The following is a 19,137-nucleotide window of genomic DNA, read 5'->3' as shown; positions in this document are numbered from 1 at the left end:
TCTGCAGCTTAGCTTGTACGTTGATGTCTATATACGTTAGTGAAATCCAACCACGGTAGGGTTCAATTTTGTTTCTAAGTCGCATATGGTTATTGCAATGCTCGTTGAATTTTCCTCCCTAGCTATTAGCATTATGATCATGCTATATGTCTTCCTGTTCATGCTTTTATCACGTGTTACTGAAATCATTTTGCCAATTTTAGTCTGTCTTTTTTTTGGTCATGTGGCTCCTAGGTGTGTAACTCCTCTGAGACGGATGCCGGGGTATCTTGCTTTAATTGGTTTTGTGAAGTCTTGTTATACTAATTTAGGCGAAATAAGTTGTTGTCCATTTTCTTTGTAATTTGTATGATCAATATTGAAGCAGATTTTATGGAGATTAGAGGGAGTCCAAAAAAAAAAATAGTTGCACATGCCTAACATTTTCTTCTTAAATAATTTGATGGATTAAATTCGCCTTTAAAACTACAAATTTTTATACATGAGGTTTGAATATTGTGTAATATCTATCACACTTGAAGAGGGACACCAATGTAGACTTTGAAATAATTGTAGCTTTCTGAAGTCTGCACTTTTATACATAAGCTAAGTCTATTATGTTTGCAACATAATAGACTTAGCTTATGTATAAAAGTGTTGTATTATGTTTCTATAGAGCATTTGTATGCTCTATTATACTGTGTTAACATTGTTATCAACTAAATTTTGAATCTAATATAGTTAGGATATAAGTTATGATGAGCAAAATGGTATGCATTAAAGACACTTTATTTGGTCAACTTATCACTCATTTCTATGCTAGACATTCTTGTTCTAGTGGTGTTTCATTTTTAGTTTATTCTTTATTTTGAAATTTCTAATTATATTATGTTATTGTTGTGTAGTGCGAAATTAATATATCAAGATAACACATCAATGGAGGTGAAGAGACATGAGGAGATAACTCCGATCACGGAATTAAAGTTTTCTAGTAATGAAAATGAAGAAGAGGAACCCCCTACCATGAATGTCACAAGAAAGGTATCCGGTTCTCATAATAAAAAATATACATCCGAATATTGGAATCATTATACGAGAATCAATGATAAGGATGGAAAAACAAATCAAGTGAAGTGCATTCATTGTGGGACCATGCTTAAGTATCGTGTTGCTAACGGTCTGTGATGAGGAAACACTTGGCCACATATAAGAGGTTTCCCTGTAATGTAATAAGATGCAGAAATTCTTTACACCACGTAATGTAGACATGGCTGGTAAGGCATGAGGAGATTCTAGTATTAGTAGTGTTTTATCGATATGGTTGTTTAATCAAGAACATTGTAGGAAAATGCTTGCTCTGTTCATAATCTTTGATGAGCAACCTTTTTCCTTAGTAGAGCGTGTTGGATTTTGTGAATTTATCAATGAGTTACAACATCTCTTCAAATATTTATCACGTTTCACAACGACAAAAGATTGCATGAAGTTGTATTTAGATGAAAAAACTTCTTTGAATAATTATTTTCAAAAGATTAATTCTAGGATCGCACTCACGATTGATACATGGAGTTCCATTCAAAATCTGAATTATACGTGTCTCACTACACATTTTGTTGATGAAAATTGGAAGTAGCATAAAAGAATCATCAATTTTATGGTGATGCATAGTCACAGGAGTAGGGAGATTGGGAAAATGATGGAAAAATGGATTCAGGAGTAGAAAATAGAAAAAAAGGTGTCCACAATCACTGTAGATAAAGCTAGCTCAAATGATGTTGCAATTAGCTATTTCAAAAGAAAAGTCGTTAATATTGGATGGTAGTGTTTTGCACATGAGATGCACAGCTCATATATTAAATTTGATTATGAGAGATGGCTTGACTATGGTACATGACTCTATTGCACGTATCTGAAATGTGGTTAGGTATATAAGGAGTTCTTCCACGAGAGCCAAAGCATTTCAATCTTGCATTGAGAGTAAAGAGATCACTTATAAGGGTTCGGTAGTTTTTGATGTTGCCACTAGATGAAACTCTATTTATTTCATGTTAGACACCGCTATAAAGTTTAGAAAAACTTTCCAAAGAATGGAAGATAACAATTTATCTTTTGTAAGTGAGCTTAATCATGAAATTCCTAGTGATGATGATTGGGAAAATGGTATTATTCTTTCCAAATTTTTAAAAGTATTATATGATGCCACCAATCGGATGTCGGGGAGTTCATATGTTACTTCAAATGATTATTTTGAAGGGATAACTCTTTTGTATAAATATTTAAAAGATGCGGTCGATGCTTTAGATCCTAAATTTCAAGCTATGGGTGTGAAAATGAAATAAAAGTTTGATAAATATTATGGAAGCATGGATAAAGTGAATATGATGGTGTTGATTGCGGTTGTGTTAGATCCTAGAGGTAAGTTGAATTATGTGACTTTCTTATATGAACAAATTTATGATGATGAATCGAAAGTTAAAGAGATGCATTACAAGGTGAATGATACATTGAAGCGTTTGTATGAATTTTATGAGCAATCTTCTCTTATTTCAAGTGATTGAAATTTTGGTGGCCATAGTTCGGGTACAAGTAGTAGTGTTTCCAATGCCGATGTGGGTGGTAGTGAAGGAATAAAGAAATATAACGCTTAAGCTTGAAAGAAAATATTTTTATACTCGAATAAATAAGGGTGCGATGACAACAAGTCCGAGCTTGATGAGTATTTTCAAGAAAAAAATGAAAAGGATCTTGATCTTGACCTTTTGATGTGGTGGAAGACTAATGGCTCAAAATATAAGATCATTTCTTTAATGGCTCGAGATATTTTATCCATTCCTGTAACTACCGTTTCTTCTAAGTCAACTTTAGTATATCGGATCGTGTGCTTGATAGCTTTCAAAGTTCTTTAACTCTCAAAGTAGTGGAAGTTTTGATTTGCACTCAAGATTGGTTGAGAGCCGTTCGTGTACCAATTGATGTTGAGGAGTCATCAAGAATGCAGAAAAATTTGAGTTGGGTAAGTGACATTATTTATATTTTTATATATTGTAATTCTTTTTGTATATCTATAAGTGAATATTTTATTTAATCTCTTCTTTCTTTTTTTAGATATGGATGGTCTTAATGCGGAGATTATCGTCGGTAAATAGAGTTTATCAACTAAAGCAAAATGAATATATGTGGTAAGTCCGTTAGACTTGTTTCTAAGTACAATCAAATGTTCATGCCTCATTTCAATTGTATTATCTAATGAAGCCTACTCATTTCATAGGGAAACGGAACTGGACTTATTAGTTTCAAGTGAGGGATCAAATTGGCAGCTACTTTTACTACCCATCTCTTAATTTGCAAAGAGTATCAAGTGAGTTTGGTCCAATGATAATCAACAACAGGGATATTATTTTTTATCTAGTGTAATTGGTTTGTGAAAGATAGAAAAGTCATAGGAAAGATTATAATATATATATATATATATATATATATATATATATATATATATTTTTTACTTCTCTAGATTTAAGAGTCAGACACATCTTCATAAAAGCAAGCCAAGTGAATTAAGATGGCAATAGAGGAGGCAGATTTAGCAAAAGCAGGTTATATGGAATCTTTTGGTTAAGGGCGAATGCCTTGTGCAGAAGCAAATACCAATCTCAGCCAAGAGGCCTCTGGCTTCATTTCAAATCAGGTTATATGGAATCTTTATATAGATATTTATTATTTTCATGACTTTTATCAGAACTAACATCGGTAGAATTTCTTGAGCTGGATTTTTTAATCTATTCTAACGCTCGCTCTTGCTTTCTTTCTATTTTCTTTGCCATTGGATTTCAAGGAAGGATATGTTAGATAGATACTCATGTAAGTTTACACTAATTCTATATCTTTGTTTTCAGTTACACTGCCTGGAGAAGAGTGGGAGTCAAATAACAAAGAAGTTGATGTATTGCGCCGATCATAGGTTAGATTGGTTCCCCTTGTCTACATGTTTTAATTCTCTGTTTCAATCTCATCTCCAGAGCCGTTTTGTTAAGTCTATTGCCTAGAAGATTTAACAACTACGATCCATTGACTAAAAACTATATGGTGCATGCTGCCTTGTCCTGGAAAAATATGATTTTACTTGGATGATTATGCAGAAGGTTCGAAAGCCAGGAGGTTGATTATAACTATGTCATGGTCATTAACATAGTACATTGATGTAGTGAATAGTTAATCAATGTTTATGCAATGTCATTTTGATAAACAATTTATGAGATAGTGTTGTTTCTCCCATCTTTGTAGTTCCTTCTCGGGTTATAGGACACTTCCTATTGCAATTTGAAGTGTCAACAGACAAATTTAGGAGGTTGTCAGTATATGTTCTATTTTTGCAGAGCTAATTCTAATTTAAAAGAGTAAATTGCATTTGTTTGAACCTTTTTTCTATGGCCTGTTCAGTTACATAATCTGCTGCTGTATTAGATGAATCGTGATGGTTGGGTGAACTCGCCGATTAATCGAACACCGTTGGTCTAATTTGGTTTCTCATATTTGAACATTCTTACTTCTTGCTTCATGTCTTAATAGTACTTAGTTGATATTAAGGTGGCTAAAGTGTACTCAACCGTGCATTATTTAAAAATTGTTAAGCTCCTTGACCATCTAAAAATTTCATTCATGTGTGGTTGTCGGTCAAGAAGGCACATTATTTGCTCCTTTCTGGTTCACTGTGTACATTTTGAACATTAAGGTTACATGCTTTGGCTTATGCCCAGAGTCCCAAATCCAGATTCGGTTGTGGTTGTTCATACCCCCTTAGGGGTGTTCTCTGCTAGAAACTTGGTACAAAACCAGCAGGGGAACTTCAAAGGTTCAAGGCTGATATCATCTAGGAAAGAATTTCCCGAGTCCTTAACCACCAAAAATGATGAAATTGAACCACTCTCATCTGCAAGATGTCAGGTCTTTACAAGATCTCACAAAATGGTATTGTATCCATGCAGCTCTAAATTTTACTGTCATGATCATCATTTCAATTGGTTGCCAGTAATTACATGGTCTATTTGAGTTGTGATGTGTGCTCATTCACTTCTCAGAGAAATGAAGAACCAGTGTCTCATTGTCCAACAGGGACAACGCATCATTCTCTTCAAGAAGTGATTAACATGCGAAATTTGAAAGTAATTTTTCTACTATAACAACCCCTTCTAGTTGGAGACCTTTTTTCTCAACTTTACAGATTGATGGTCATAGTAAGGTTTTATAGATTTCTTTTTTTCTTTTGCAGAAACAAAATGATTCTACAATTTTTACTTCATTAAAGGAACGGCTTCGCCTCTTACAAGTACGTTTGCTCCTCCAATTTTTATCATCGCATTTTGCTTGATGTGTCTTTCATAATGGCCAATATTAAATTACTGTTTCAGAGGACAGAAAAGCATCGAATATGTTTCGGTAAATCTGGTATACATGGATGGGGACTCTTTGCTCGAAGGAATATTCAGGAAGGAGAAATGGTACTTTCTTGTGAAAAGTACCTCATTATTTGCATGTTATGCTTTAGTTGGACGGAAATGCTGTATTTGTCATTATGCTTTTCATTTATTCTTGGAAATGGAGGACATGATAAAAAGAGACGAGTACAGCGATTTATATTCTCAATGTTTTCCGTTTTTTTCATTATCATAAAGAGTGGAGTTACTGTGGAGGCCTTAGAAGATTGGGTACATCTTATTTATGTTTTGCTATTCCCTAAGACCTGTCTCCTCTGCTATGGTGTGCTCTTTTCAGCTCTATCTGAGAAATCATATGAAAGTACCAGTGCCATATGCCTATTTAAAAGTGACATGAGATTGACACTAGACTTGTTCGTTTATAGGTTGCTGAATACCGCGGTGAGCAGGTGAGACGCAATGTGGTAGATCTTAGAGAGGCAACTTACCGCAGAGAGGGAAAAGACTATTATGTAAGACTCTGAAATTCCTTCTTGTGTGCAATGTAGTTTGCCATTTCATTTTAGTTTTAAGAAAATTCAAGTTTGACTTACAACTGAGCTCCAGCCCACCTGATGGAATTTTTGCATTTGTACAATTCTGCAAGATTATAATATATTTGAGAAGTGTTCACTTGGATAGTTATGGTGTCAATAATAAATGTATGACATGGTGTGCTCTTTTACACAAGTAGAGTATTGCCTATCATGTTTGTGCTCTTCTAAAGCGAAATGTGTCCAAGATCTCCATCACTATTTTCACATTTTAATTGATTCATGTTCTCGTCGCTTGCTGAGGATGCATAGTGCCTATGGGTTTAGGAAGCGTGTTTCTTCATGATTTTCCCTCCCAAAGCTTTGTCTCTTTGGCTCATCAAAGTTCATTGATTAGCATTGAAATCATGATCTGCATTATCATCGGTTTGTCTTCTAAACATGATAAGACATTGTGCAGCTCTTCAAGATCAGTGAAGAACTTGTAATCGATGCCACAAATAAAGGGAATATAGCTCGGCTAATTAATCATTCAATAAGTTCCGATAGAAGCATTTTTTTAACTAAAAAAAAAAATAACCTGTTGGAACTTGGAACCGACCCCGAAACCTGTGACAGGGTAGGTTCTAGGTTCTAAAAAATGAGAAACCTGTACCTGGAACCTAAAACATGTACCCGAGGGTAGGTTCCAGGTTCCAAGCGGAACCTGTAAGGAATCGGGAACCGCTCACTCCTAACGTCAACACCAACCGTACTACTAAGGACAGTCGACATTCACGTTAACGAATTACGATCAAAATTTGTTGGATTGACTCAATCGGCAAAAAGTGAAGACTTAATTGATATAGTTGAAAGGTTTAGGATTGAATTGATAAATATGTAATAGATTTAGAACTTTTAGACAATTTTCTCAAAATACATGTATGGGCGAGTCCAAATAGGAGAACTTGACAAGAAACAATTTTTGGTTATTGTAATTTGGGAAGATGAATAAAATTTTACCTTCTTAATATGTTGACACCGCATGCTGTTGCATTTGAGGAGGACAAACACAAAATTCGATTTTTGATGGAGAATTTGTGACATTCATCTTAACTTAAACCCGGTAAATGAGGACCATGGTTCAAGATGTGGACTTTAGAGATAAGACTATAAATTTGCTTGACGACATGGAAAAGAACTAGGTTTTTTGAAAATTTCTTGCATGGTAAATTTGAAAAAAAAAAATATATATATATATATATATATATATATATATATATAGGTAATTATGGTAACTAGACCCAAGCATAGATATAAATTTTTTTTAGAGAAGTGAATAAATCTGGGATTCATCACTTGAAATGTCTACCGCTTTATTACTTCTTGCGGCCCGAGTGGCTAGGATGGGCCTAATGAGCCACGGGCCCATGATAAAGTCAGATCTCTCGCTAGATTTTGCCTTTCAGCCATTTTCTACAATGCTTTCAGCTTGTCCGGTCGTGAGAACCAAAAGATAGCTAGGCGACCTTTATAGGCCTAGTAGTGACCCGTACTTCCACAAAATTATTCTTCAACTCCAGCCATGACCATCACCCACCTCAAGAAATATTTTAACGGTGTGAATCGACTCAACTTTTGCTCAATTTTATACCTTGTATTTTATGATGTTTTCAAGATTTATCATCACATGCCGTCGATATTGACTCGCAACCGTCAAGTAGAAATCACTTTCTGATTACATTAATGAACTGTCCAATCTTCTTTTGCGAATTCCTATCTTCCTCTCTCTTCCGTGTTCTCTCTTTTAAAGATTTCCGAAAACACTAGAAAGAGAAGCTTTCTATTCCTATCTGTTCCATTACTATCGCAACCGATTATAATAACCGAAACCGACTACATCAAGGAGGCAGCTTTCCTTAGCACCGGCTAGAGAGCATTGAACGATTCCCTCAGATGGCGGACCCATTCGGGAGGGTCCCAACAGAGAGCATTGAACGATTCTTGCCCCCTCGTTTCCATAACACTAGCCCAACACTTTCTAACTCGTTGTCGTACATAAGCAGGGTTTTGCATTTAATTAAACTTTGGAAAGGACATGCAATTAGCGGGATAATCCAGAAACCATGTGCAGGATTGTAGTTAGCATATTCGGTGGGTGATTATGATAATGGCTGCTCAATCGGGGTTCATGAAAACGGAATTAGAATCACGATTAGCTAGGCTTCCCACTCATTCTCTTTTCTTTATTTGGAAGGTGACTTTTAAGCTGGAGTGGCTATTACGGCAGAAATCCAGGTTTCAGCTCATGAAAGGATCTCATTCCTAAACATTCTATATAGCTTATAAGACAAATCTTGGGCATCACGTGAAATAATTAATGATCTGTCAAATGGATTATTGTAAGGATGCAATTGATTATATATTCGATGTATCAGCATAAAATCCAATTCTATCTCATTTCTTTGTGGCTATCAAATCTAAAAGTAGGGCAATCATATCCATCGGTCTACTTCAAATCCTATTCCATTCTAACTTAATTCATCTGTGTCAAATTAAACAACCTAGCTATTGGGAGACTAAAAAGATCATAGCACATCTTAATCAGCTATCAAACTCAAAAGTCACTAAATGTATGGTTGTGTGAGACCCACATGCAAATGAGAGCACTATTTTTCGGGGTAAAAGAGAACTTTCGCTTTTTTCTTTGAACATAAAGAAAGGCAAAGAGGTTTGACCAGTCCAATTATTCCTTTTGACATTATCATAAAGATCTCGCACCCACTAGGTTTGAGTGGCAGCTACTTCGTCTACTCAAAACCCTAAAAGTTTGAGATTGACTAGCCAATCCCCACAGCCCTACCGATGCATCAAAAGCCAGAAAATCTCTTTAGGATGCACAAAAAGGCTAACTGAAAACTAAAAGAATTTCTTTTCTTTGACTTAGATAAACTGCGGTTAATTCAAGCAATCATGATGGTAATTATGCTGAGTACTCCTAAATGAGGTGCTTCGTCCACGTGCATTGGGTTGGATCATTATAAATGGTAGGAAAAAAAAATCACTCCTATGATGGAGCGACGACTCAAAAGGGGTGGTAATGGTATAGTTGTGAAGTGTGAGTGAAAGAAAAAAAACTTACATCTTATAACTCGATAGACCGAGAAACCGACAAACATTTAATTCGTTACAAATTATTCGCTTTTGTAAATAAAATGGATCCAAGTTATATTGGGAGCTCGGGCTTTTGTTGACTTCGTGTTATGGTATTCCCTCGTGAGGTACTGGATGTCATCTGCATATCTCAAAAACTGGCATCAAAATTGAAGGTTATTATGTGTTGGATTTTCCTCACATTTTCCGAGACTCCCACATCGTGAAATCATAGTTATGGCATGCTAATTAGCCGCCCAGATCACGATTATAGCTTAAGGAGTTTGCAACACGTGAAGTCTCCCGACGTGGGTGGGAAATTTTTCCAAAAAATCTCAAATTTATGGACTTTTATTAATTGAATCATAAACCTTTCAATTTTATATATTAAATCCTAACCCTTTTAATAATTTACCAATTCAATCTATTTGGTTAAAATTAATTGGAAATCGCTAACATAAATGACAGTAGTGTACATAAAATGACCAAGGCTGACGTAGACGATATTTTATCATTAGTTAAAAAATTGAATTTTTTCTTTTTTCTTTTCTTTTTTATTTTCTCATTTTCCTTTTTTTACCAAGTCCACTGAGGGCCGCAATGCCGTGGGAAAAAAAGAAAAGAAAAATATTATAAAAAATTCATAATTTTTTAAAAAGACTATAAAAAGTATCTACATCAACGCCGACTATATCTTGTAGGATAGTTGGCATCTGCATTAGTTATTTCCAACTAAAATTAACTGGATGAACTTAATTATCAATTGTCAAAAGATTTAGAACTCAACTAGCAAAATTATAAGGTTCAAGTTGAATAAGGAAAAATGCAATAGAGTTAGGACTTTTGGGAAAAAAACATTCCCCGTCAAGAGAAAGAGAGTCGCACAGGTAATACATCAGTAAAAACTAACTCTTGAATGTCATGCTCAGGGAAGTCTTGATATATTAGGAGCCAAATTGTATCATGTTGGAAATTAGGTTTGTTGGGGCTCATAATGGGAAAAATATCAAAAAAGTCTTAAATCTATTGCATTTGTATTAATTGAATCATGAAGCCTTTCAATTTGATCAATTTAGTTATATATCTTTTTAAATTGATATCAATTCAGTCCACTCAGCTAATTTAAACCAAAAATCACAACATAGACGTTAACCGTCCTACGCAATGCAATCGATGCTAACGTGGACATTTTTTTTTTTAATTCTTTTCTTTTCGTTTTTAAATAACTTTTTCTTTCTTTTCCCTTCATTTTGGCCGGCAAGACTCATTGTCCACTAAGTGAGGGCTAGCAAGAGTTGGCCTACTGCCAAATCTATCAAGGGCCGCCTCGTCTATAGAGCCGACAAGGCCACAAAGGCCCTAGGTGAGGCCTTCATGGCCTTGCTTGTAGCCGGTGAGGCTATTGCAAACTCCTTGGACATGGGCAACGGTGTGAAGGCCTTTGCCAAATCCAGGCTAGGGCTGCCTCACTAGCTATCGAAGAGAGCTTGTTGGCCCTCACGGGCTAAAATGAAGGAAAAAAGAGAGAAAGAAAAAGAAAAATAATAACAAAAAATTATTAGAATATTATTTAAAATGCCCATATCAACACCCGCAATGTCACATAAAAAGTCTAACGTCCACGTTCCCAATTTTCCACCTAAATTGGCTTAATGGGTTGAATTGATGCCAATGTAAAAAGTTTTATAACTAAATTGGTTCAATTTAAGGATATATGACTAAATTGTTACCAATGCACTAAGTTTATGACTTTTTTTATACTTTTCCTTACTCATAAGTTCAAGATTTTCTTTTGGAAAGATCACCGAGAGAAAGCCTAATCTCTATTTCATCAACATATTCAATTTAACCCACATTTGGTTATGGGTGAACTGGGATATTTTAATTGTTTCACATAGCATTAATTTTTCATATGTGAGTATTGCTTAAAGCCCTCATACATACACCTCAATAAAGGAAAATTGTCAAAAAAGTTCTAAACCTATTGCACTTTTGCCAATGCAGTCATAAATCTTTTAATTTTACCAATTCAATTCTAAATATTTTCACTTCTTATTAATTGAGTCCATCCAATCAATTTTAGTTGGAAAATGCTAATGTGGGCGCTAATGGTGCCACGTAGGAGCGTCAAGTGCTGATGTAGATAATTTAAATAAAAAAAACATATTTTTTTAATTTTCTGAATTTTTATTTTTGACTTTCTTCTTTCCTTTTTGCCGATGACCAACTAGCCTCGCCCCCACTAACCATAGGCTACAAGCGACAACCCTCACCCAAGCGTGGTCCAGCAAGGGTCAACCTCGCCTAGTCTAGATTTGGCGAGGTGGCCTCGTCGAGCATCGGTTGGGCGGTGCAACGCTAGGTCGGGCCAACCCTCGCAAGGGCCAACCCTTGCAAGGCTGCCTTGGCTTAGGCGAGGGTCAACCCGACCCCATCAAATCTAGCTTGGGAGAGTGAACCTTGGCAAGGGCTCCCCTCACCAAATCTGGCGAGGTCGACCCTTGCTCGTGCCAAGGTGACCTCGCCTAGTGTCACCAAGCCTCGCCTGTGGTGGATGAGGCCAGCCGACTGGCCATCACCTGTAGACGGTGGTCAACCACCGACAAAAGGAAAAGAAAAAAAATAGAAAATTAATAAAAATTCAAAAATTATTAATATATTGTTAAAATTTGTTCATGTCAACTTTGGTGATCTTACGTGGCATCACCACTATAACGAATCATTTCTTTCTATAAAAAATCATTTCATTAATTTAAAAATAGAAATAATTCTAATTATTTAGAATTCTATAACTATATAAAAATATTAATTAATTTAGATAAATATTATTTATTATATATAACTAATAACTATTAATATTAGTTAGAAATATATATATTCTATTTTAACTTGAATTATTAGTTAAATTAAAAAATGACTATTCTAACGATTAGAATTTCTATTTTCTAGAATGTAGAGTAAGATTCTAATCCGATTATTCTATATTCTATTTAGTATTTCAATTTAGTTCTATTCTATTTATTCTCTTTCATTAGATTCTATTTCCAATTTTTATTAGAAATTAAATTAGTTAATAAAATATTAGTGATGATATAAAAAGTAATAGAATTGAATTAGTAAAAAAAAAAAAAAAAATGTCATTTGATGCATTAAAAAATGAAAAAGAGAATCTTATTTCTCATTATCTAATTAATATTAATTATTATCTAATTGCATAGGCATTTCCACTATTGCTAGAATCTTTCTCCAAGGTAACTATCTCGGTTCCATAGAGAAATTGATATAAAATCTTTGAAAAATTCTTTTCTTCATAATAAATAAAAGACTTACTATCTTTGGGATCTGATGCTACACCGCTACTCAATACCTTACAAAAAAATTAAAATTTTTCGCTTTCACCTACTTTTGGATGAATTTTTTATATTGAAAAAAAGGAATTTAAACAAAATAAAAAAATTCGCATTTTTATATTTCTTGGGATTCAAAATTTTGAATATTAAAAGAAAATTGAAATGGAGGTTTATTTTTTTATTTTATATCAAAAGATTTTTATGTCCATGTTAGCATATTACAATCAAAATCGGCCAGATTAACTCAATTGACAAGAAGTAAAAATGTTTAAAATTGAATTGACAAAATTAAAAAGTTTAAAACTAAATTGACAAATGTAGAATAGGTTTAGGACTTATGGACAATTTTCTCCCTCAATAGATCTCCCCCCACATTAGCCCAATCCCCTTTAATCCTATTTTTTTGCACTAACCTTATCTCGATTCAAATTTATACCATGTCCCAACCAAGTTTGGCAAATGTTGATGGGTGAGCTAGATGTACTCTTCTAACTCCTCTCAGTTGCCTCAGCCTAGACACCATTTGCCACCTTAACTAGGGAGATTCAATTGCATCTTAAAGTCATATCTTGAGATATTGCACCTAGCCTATACACATTAGGGGAGGCCATCAATTAGCCATTAGTTTTGCTATCACTTGTTGGTAACACATTAGATGCCATATAGATTAGGAAGAGTCACGTACGAGATTCCTTCAATGAGATATTCCACCAAGTGTTTACAGACTCTGAGAACCCATTAACCAACATTCAATTCAAATACAACTTATCAAGAACACATGCAAGATTCCTTTTTTTGATTTCATCAAATGTTGACACATATTGAGAGAAAATGATCAATTAATTATTGACTTTGCTATCACTTGTCAAGTAGGCGTGGCAAAAGCTTAATTTGATATGATCATCAAAAGAGAGTTCAAGTTATAGACATGAATATATCTAGTTAGATATTCACTCAAAAATTTAAAGTAATGCATTATAAGCCAATCAAGATATTTTAAGTGTTCATCTGGATTTAGTGGAGGAGTGTTATCGGTCATCTCAACGTCAAATGCCATTAACTCAAACCGCAATTTGCAGATGTCACGTGCATTTTTTGACTGGCAAAAAGATTACTGATGGCCGCCTAGCAGACTTGGATCATTGATTGCCAGAGCAAGCCCTACTGCATCAACCATTCATTGGCACTGGCAGTTTCTGAGGCATAGCAAAGCACATCTCGACTTCCCTACAACTAGGGCGACTTGTCAGATTGGCTTGGATATACTTGTTGGGTTTGCGCATCACGCTTTCAAATGTTTGTCCTTTTGAAAAAGATTTGGACAAAAAGAGTTGGAATTGCATTTTCCAATGCTGCGCAAAAGGATCATGAATTAAACCACAAAATCCTGCAAATTTCAACCTTTTCTCATCACCATTGTCATCGATCCAAATCAACAAGCTTGGCCTCAAATCTCTCTCTCTCTCATGGGGTCCACCTTCACATGTCCCCGAAGTGGAGCATGTAAATCCAAATGCATGGAGAGAACCTAAACTCAGTACGTGCCAAGGAAATAACAATAACTCAAATGGAGCATCTACTAGGGGACAAGGACCCTGCTCATATTTTTCCCTCTTTTTTTCCCGTTCGTTGTACCAACATGGTTTATTTTCCTTTTTTTAATCCGTAATCTAAAGAAGAATAAAATATTCTGTCTTCCCTTTTGTTCTGCTAAAGAACAGCACCGCTTGGATTGTTTATAAACGCAAAGAACCATATGGCAATATAATAACAGGCAGCATGAATGGAGTTCTGACTTCTGTGACTGAGCCACGCCACCACACCCACATATGCACCAGAGAGAGAGAGAGAGAGAGAGAGAGAGAGTCTTTTCATCAATCTATTCTCATGTCCCCGAGCGTAACAGTTGATTTCTAGCAGTATAATTAAGCAAGAGTACTCTAGTATTTAGCTCATTAAACTTTGCACCTCTCTCTCTCTCTCTCTCTCTCATTGCATACATACACTTATTTTCTGCCGGTGAAATACATACCACCTTGGGCATTTTCTTGCTATCTGTATTGAGGGCTTGTGGGGTCATTCGATGCAAAGCGAAACATGTCACTGCACTGTGACCTGCGAGTTTATGTCAATGGTCAACAGACATTCTTCCTGAACGAGGTAGTCTGAATCGCTCAACCGAAATCCTCCTTCTTCCTTTCCCCTTTTCTTTGCTCCTCAGTTCTTGATGGAAATTAATAGGCGCCTCCAATTTCTTTGCAGAAAATCATATCGGCATACTCGGGGAGGTTGAAGAAGATCATCAAGCAAGAGAAGAGGAGGACCCAGATCAAGAATTCCGGAATCGAGGTCGACAACTTCCCGGGTGGCTCCGACGGGTTCGAGCTGGTTTTGAGGTTCTGTTACAACGGCGGCAAGATTGAAATCACGGTCTCCAATGTGTCCCTCCTTCACTGCTGTGCAGTCTTCCTGGGGATGTCCGAAAAGGTCACAGCTTCTAATCTCCTGCAACAGACTGAGAAGTTCCTGGAAACTATGTTTTACTGGTCCTGGAATGATGTGATTGCGAGCCTCAAGTGCTGCGAAACATTCCTCAGCTATGCAGACTCGGTAGGCCTACTCCCAAAGCTCATCTGCGCACTGCTGGCAAAAATCGCTCAGAATTCAGACCTTAACCGAATTAATTCCTCGTCTTCATCATCATCGTCCCCTGAAATGGCTTCCAGGTTCAGGTTCTCTTCCTCGGCAAAGACGACCCCCGACTCTAAGAGCCCATTCTCGTCTAGCAAAGCGTGGTGGTTCGATGATTTGACCGTCCTGTCTCCACTGATAATCGAGATGGTAGTCAAGAGCTTAGGGGCTCATGGAAGCGAAAACAACAGCCTGACCCTCACGAGATTCCTGCTCCATTACCTCAAGACAGTGTCTCAGAGGAAAGGCAACGTGGCTGGGCTTTCGGCGAGCACAAAGTCCGACTACATCAGTCTCGCGGATACGGCAGTTCACGGGGTCATCCTTGTGGGAAAAACTGCATTTTCTTGCCGGGGGCTTCTCAGGGTGCTGAGAATCGTGTCAGGATTCGGAATCAGCAAAGATTGCAGAGTCGGCCTGGAGAGACTAATTGGCGGGATGCTTGATCAGGCAACTCTGGATGACCTCCTGGTCTCTGGGCATGACAGAGGTGTTTATGATGTGAATTTGGTGGTGAGGCTGATTAGGGTGTTTGTTAATGGCGATGGCTGGTCCACAGAGGAGATGAAGAAAGTGGCCAGGTTGGTGGATAAGTACTTGGGTGAGATAGCCCCAGATCAAAACCTCAAGATCTCTAAGTTTCTTGGGGTTGCAGAGAGCTTGCCGGACTCCGCTAGAGACTGCTACGATGGGGTCTACAGAGCCATTGATATATTCCTTGAGGTGAACTATTCCATTACCTTGTCTCTCTTTGCTTTTTCTTATCCATATATTTTCCAGATGACAAAAATAATTGAGAAACATGGGCTGGACACGAAAGCTAGTGAGATGAAAGAAGATGAGAAAGATAGTAGATAAGACAAAAGATGCTTTGGCGATAATTGTTTTTATCATCCATTGGGGTTTCTAGCACTCTAAAGTTTCTTCCTTTTCCGTTCAGTATTTCTAATCCAGGCATGGAAGGCTTGAGTGAGGAATATCTGCATTCTTTTGGTACTTCTGATTCTCTCGGAAGTACCGACTTTACGAAAATAAATTTTTTAGGGAGTTCCATTGCTGCAGCATTAATCGGCATCTTTTTTCTTGGTTCTACAGCTGACATCTTGTGAAAACTTTAATTCAGAGCAGCATCTGTAATGTGGGGACCAAGACACTTTCATATGAACTTCGGGTAGGACAGAGTTTCCGGTCACAAAAAATTACTGCATCATTTCTTACCTGTGGCCTAAATATGACTTGGCCTACATCAAAACAAATCTGCTCTCTCTCTCTCTCTCTCTCTCTCTCTCTCATGCGTGTTGCTCATTCACGGACGCTTAACTCGCTGCCACTAGTTACCGATTTCGTGAATTGTCCTCTACTTGAGAGGACAACCTGCATAATGCAATCTTCTTTTATATGCAAGTCGGCTGGACATGTCAATTCGCGCCCACCTTTCATAGGAAATGTGTAGTCCCCTGGCCCATCATGCTATAGTATGATCATTGATTAGAAAATACAAAACTTGTAGGGCCGACCTGAATTGCCTGAATTGTAGGGAATCGTGCACTCGCTGGAATGTCCCAATAAAGGCTGACGCTGCATTCAATAGGTCCATGAAATGCCTATGTTTGGCAGTTAGATGTTGAAGCATTGGAGTCACCCAGCAGGCCAATTCGGGACAATCGATCAGCTAAACATGATTTGGCAATGACGTGATATGCACGGTCGATCTCCAAAAAAAGATCTCTCATTTGGAACAATTCCCCTAATCTTTTTGGCGGATATTTTGCAGTCGCACCCAAGCCTTTCCTTCGAGGAGCGGTCGAGGCTGTGCAGGTGCCTCAACTACGAGAAACTAAGCCTTGAGGCCTGCAAGGACCTGGCAAAGAACCCCAAAGTCCCGCCAAGAATCACCGTACAAGCACTCATGTCGCAGCAATCCTACGTGCCACCTGCCGAAGACTTCCTCCCAGCACAAGTCACCCAAGGGAGCCCCGCGACGAGCGACAGGCAGATAGTGGTCTATGGCAGGGTCGACACCGAGAGCGTCGAAGAAGAGAACCATGACATGAGGATGAATCTGCAGAGGATGCAGTGGAGGGTGAATGAGCTGGAGAAGGTGTGCAAGCAGATGAAGGGTCAGATGTCCAAGATAGTGAGGCACCCAAGTAGTAGCAGGAGTTTGCCCAGACTCTGCTGAGAAGAAAGGCCATGTCTTTTCCTTTTTGACTTTTTTCACTTTTTGACCTTCAACTTTGCAGGGATGTTTGTGGCTTGATTTGTAAAAGTTGCATTCCAGTGTGGTTTGAGATGGGAAACATGTAGAGTCGGAGTTTTATCTGTAAATTAATTTACAGGAGGAATTGTGATTTTCAAAGAGCAACTTGATCGTCAATTATGGACCATTTCAAAAAGTAATCAAATCGTAAAATTTAAACACTATATTATAAAATTAAAAAAGAGCACTTTTCACGTGTGCATCTGATAACCAGTCAGCATAGCTGAAAAAATAAATATTGGCTGATAAGTGTTTTAAGGATCCTGCCCAATATTCGATGTCCATGTGACTAATAATGCCAGTACAAGTCTAGTCCCGTGATTAGCATCATCTGTAGCTTTAAATATGAACTTTTCTGAGCTAATCAGCAGATGATTTCGTCTTTATATCCTCTTTTGTTGCACCGGTTTGTACGTGCAATGCTGGCTTTTTTATCTCACTCTCCCATGTCCTCCCCTCAAAATAACACCAACTTGCCATTTATAATGTTTTTTAGGATTGGCCCGTGAGATTATTCCTTGAATAAATTGCTAATCTTTTGCAATCTTATCGATCATTCTCAAGGCTGATGCTCCTTGGAGAGTCAATCATTTAGAAGATCTTGTCACTGTCAATTGCTCAATTCCTCATCTTGATAAAATAGCAATCGCGCAGAGATCACGTACTTTTTTGTTGCAATTTGCCATGTGGAAAGTCTCATGAGTAAAAAGTTTTAAAGAGTGCACAAGTACGAAATTGCCTAGAAAAAAATCCATACATATACACTTAAAAGAACTCTTTAGTAACTTACCAAAACGTTTTAAAAGTAGAATATTTATTTTTACTTCCAAAGTTACCGATAATTTAAGTGATTCATTGATATTTTTCGTCTTTAAGTTATCACCTCATTTTAGCTTGGCAAATATTGTTTGTGTCATTTACCTTCTTCATTAGATTATTTGGATAGTACTAAATCATAGTTTACCGACATTTATTTACGAAAACTGACAAATATGTCAAAATTATTGACTTTCATACAAAATTAGCAATTGTAATTTGTGTGTTTTACCAACCTATCTCCGATTCAATTACCAATTAATTTTCATTATACGAACTCTTATTTTAAGACAATTACCAAATTGTGTATGTCGTTTTGATAAATATTTCAATCATTTACCTTTTTGTATATCTGGAGATTACTAATGTGTTCAAGTAACGACAGAAGTGTCAACTCTTATTAATTATCCAAACCAACTAACACTTATTTTCAACTCAGCACCAATGTATTAAATTTACTAGCTTTGATATTATATGAATTTATTCACTCTTACATGACTAGCATTTTATTAGATTGCTTGAAAAGTAATCACTCTTACAACAATATGAAGCTACTAGCTCTTACACGAAAATAACAGTTCTTATTCTATAAAAGTTTAACATGCTGATCACTTACTCAATTATTAGTAACAAATGGAATGGTAGATCCATTGAAAAGGCAAATGAACATCGGCATGTGACTTGAATTAAGATTGGTAACATCGTATGAAAAATCAATAACTCAATATTGTAAGATATGAAAATAAATGTTAATAAGTTTTGGAATACTTAGTAACTTGAAAGGAATAAAGAATCTTAAGAAGAAGAATGAGAAGAAAAAAAAAGTGTTTCTTGGAAGTGTTCCCAAGAACAAGAAACAAGTTTTTTCTACTTTTTGTTTTTATTCCAAATCTGTTCCTAGGAACAAAAGTGTAAAAATGTGTTTTTGTTCTTTTTTAGTTTCT

General features: G+C 36.5%; 1 protein-coding gene across 1 annotated transcript; it reads left to right on the top strand.

Annotated features, from left to right (window-relative positions):
* The first annotated feature begins 14,400 nt into the window (after nucleotides 1–14,400).
* LOC104422331 (BTB/POZ domain-containing protein At3g19850) lies at nucleotides 14,401–17,479 on the top strand. Its single transcript, XM_010034629.3, has 3 exons — nucleotides 14,401–14,586; nucleotides 14,689–15,840; nucleotides 16,892–17,479. The coding sequence occupies exons 1-3, from the start codon at nucleotides 14,524–14,526 to the stop codon at nucleotides 17,297–17,299; spliced, it is 1,623 nt and encodes a 540-aa protein (XP_010032931.2). The 5' UTR covers nucleotides 14,401–14,523; the 3' UTR covers nucleotides 17,300–17,479.
* Nucleotides 17,480–19,137: the final 1,658 nt, after the last annotated feature.

The sequence above is a fragment of the Eucalyptus grandis genome, chromosome 10, assembly GCF_016545825.1.
Source record: "Eucalyptus grandis isolate ANBG69807.140 chromosome 10, ASM1654582v1, whole genome shotgun sequence".
Taxonomy (NCBI): Eukaryota; Viridiplantae; Streptophyta; class Magnoliopsida; order Myrtales; family Myrtaceae; genus Eucalyptus; species Eucalyptus grandis.
The sequence above is the reverse complement of the archived record's forward strand: the minus strand, read 5'-3'. Positions and strand labels throughout refer to the sequence as shown.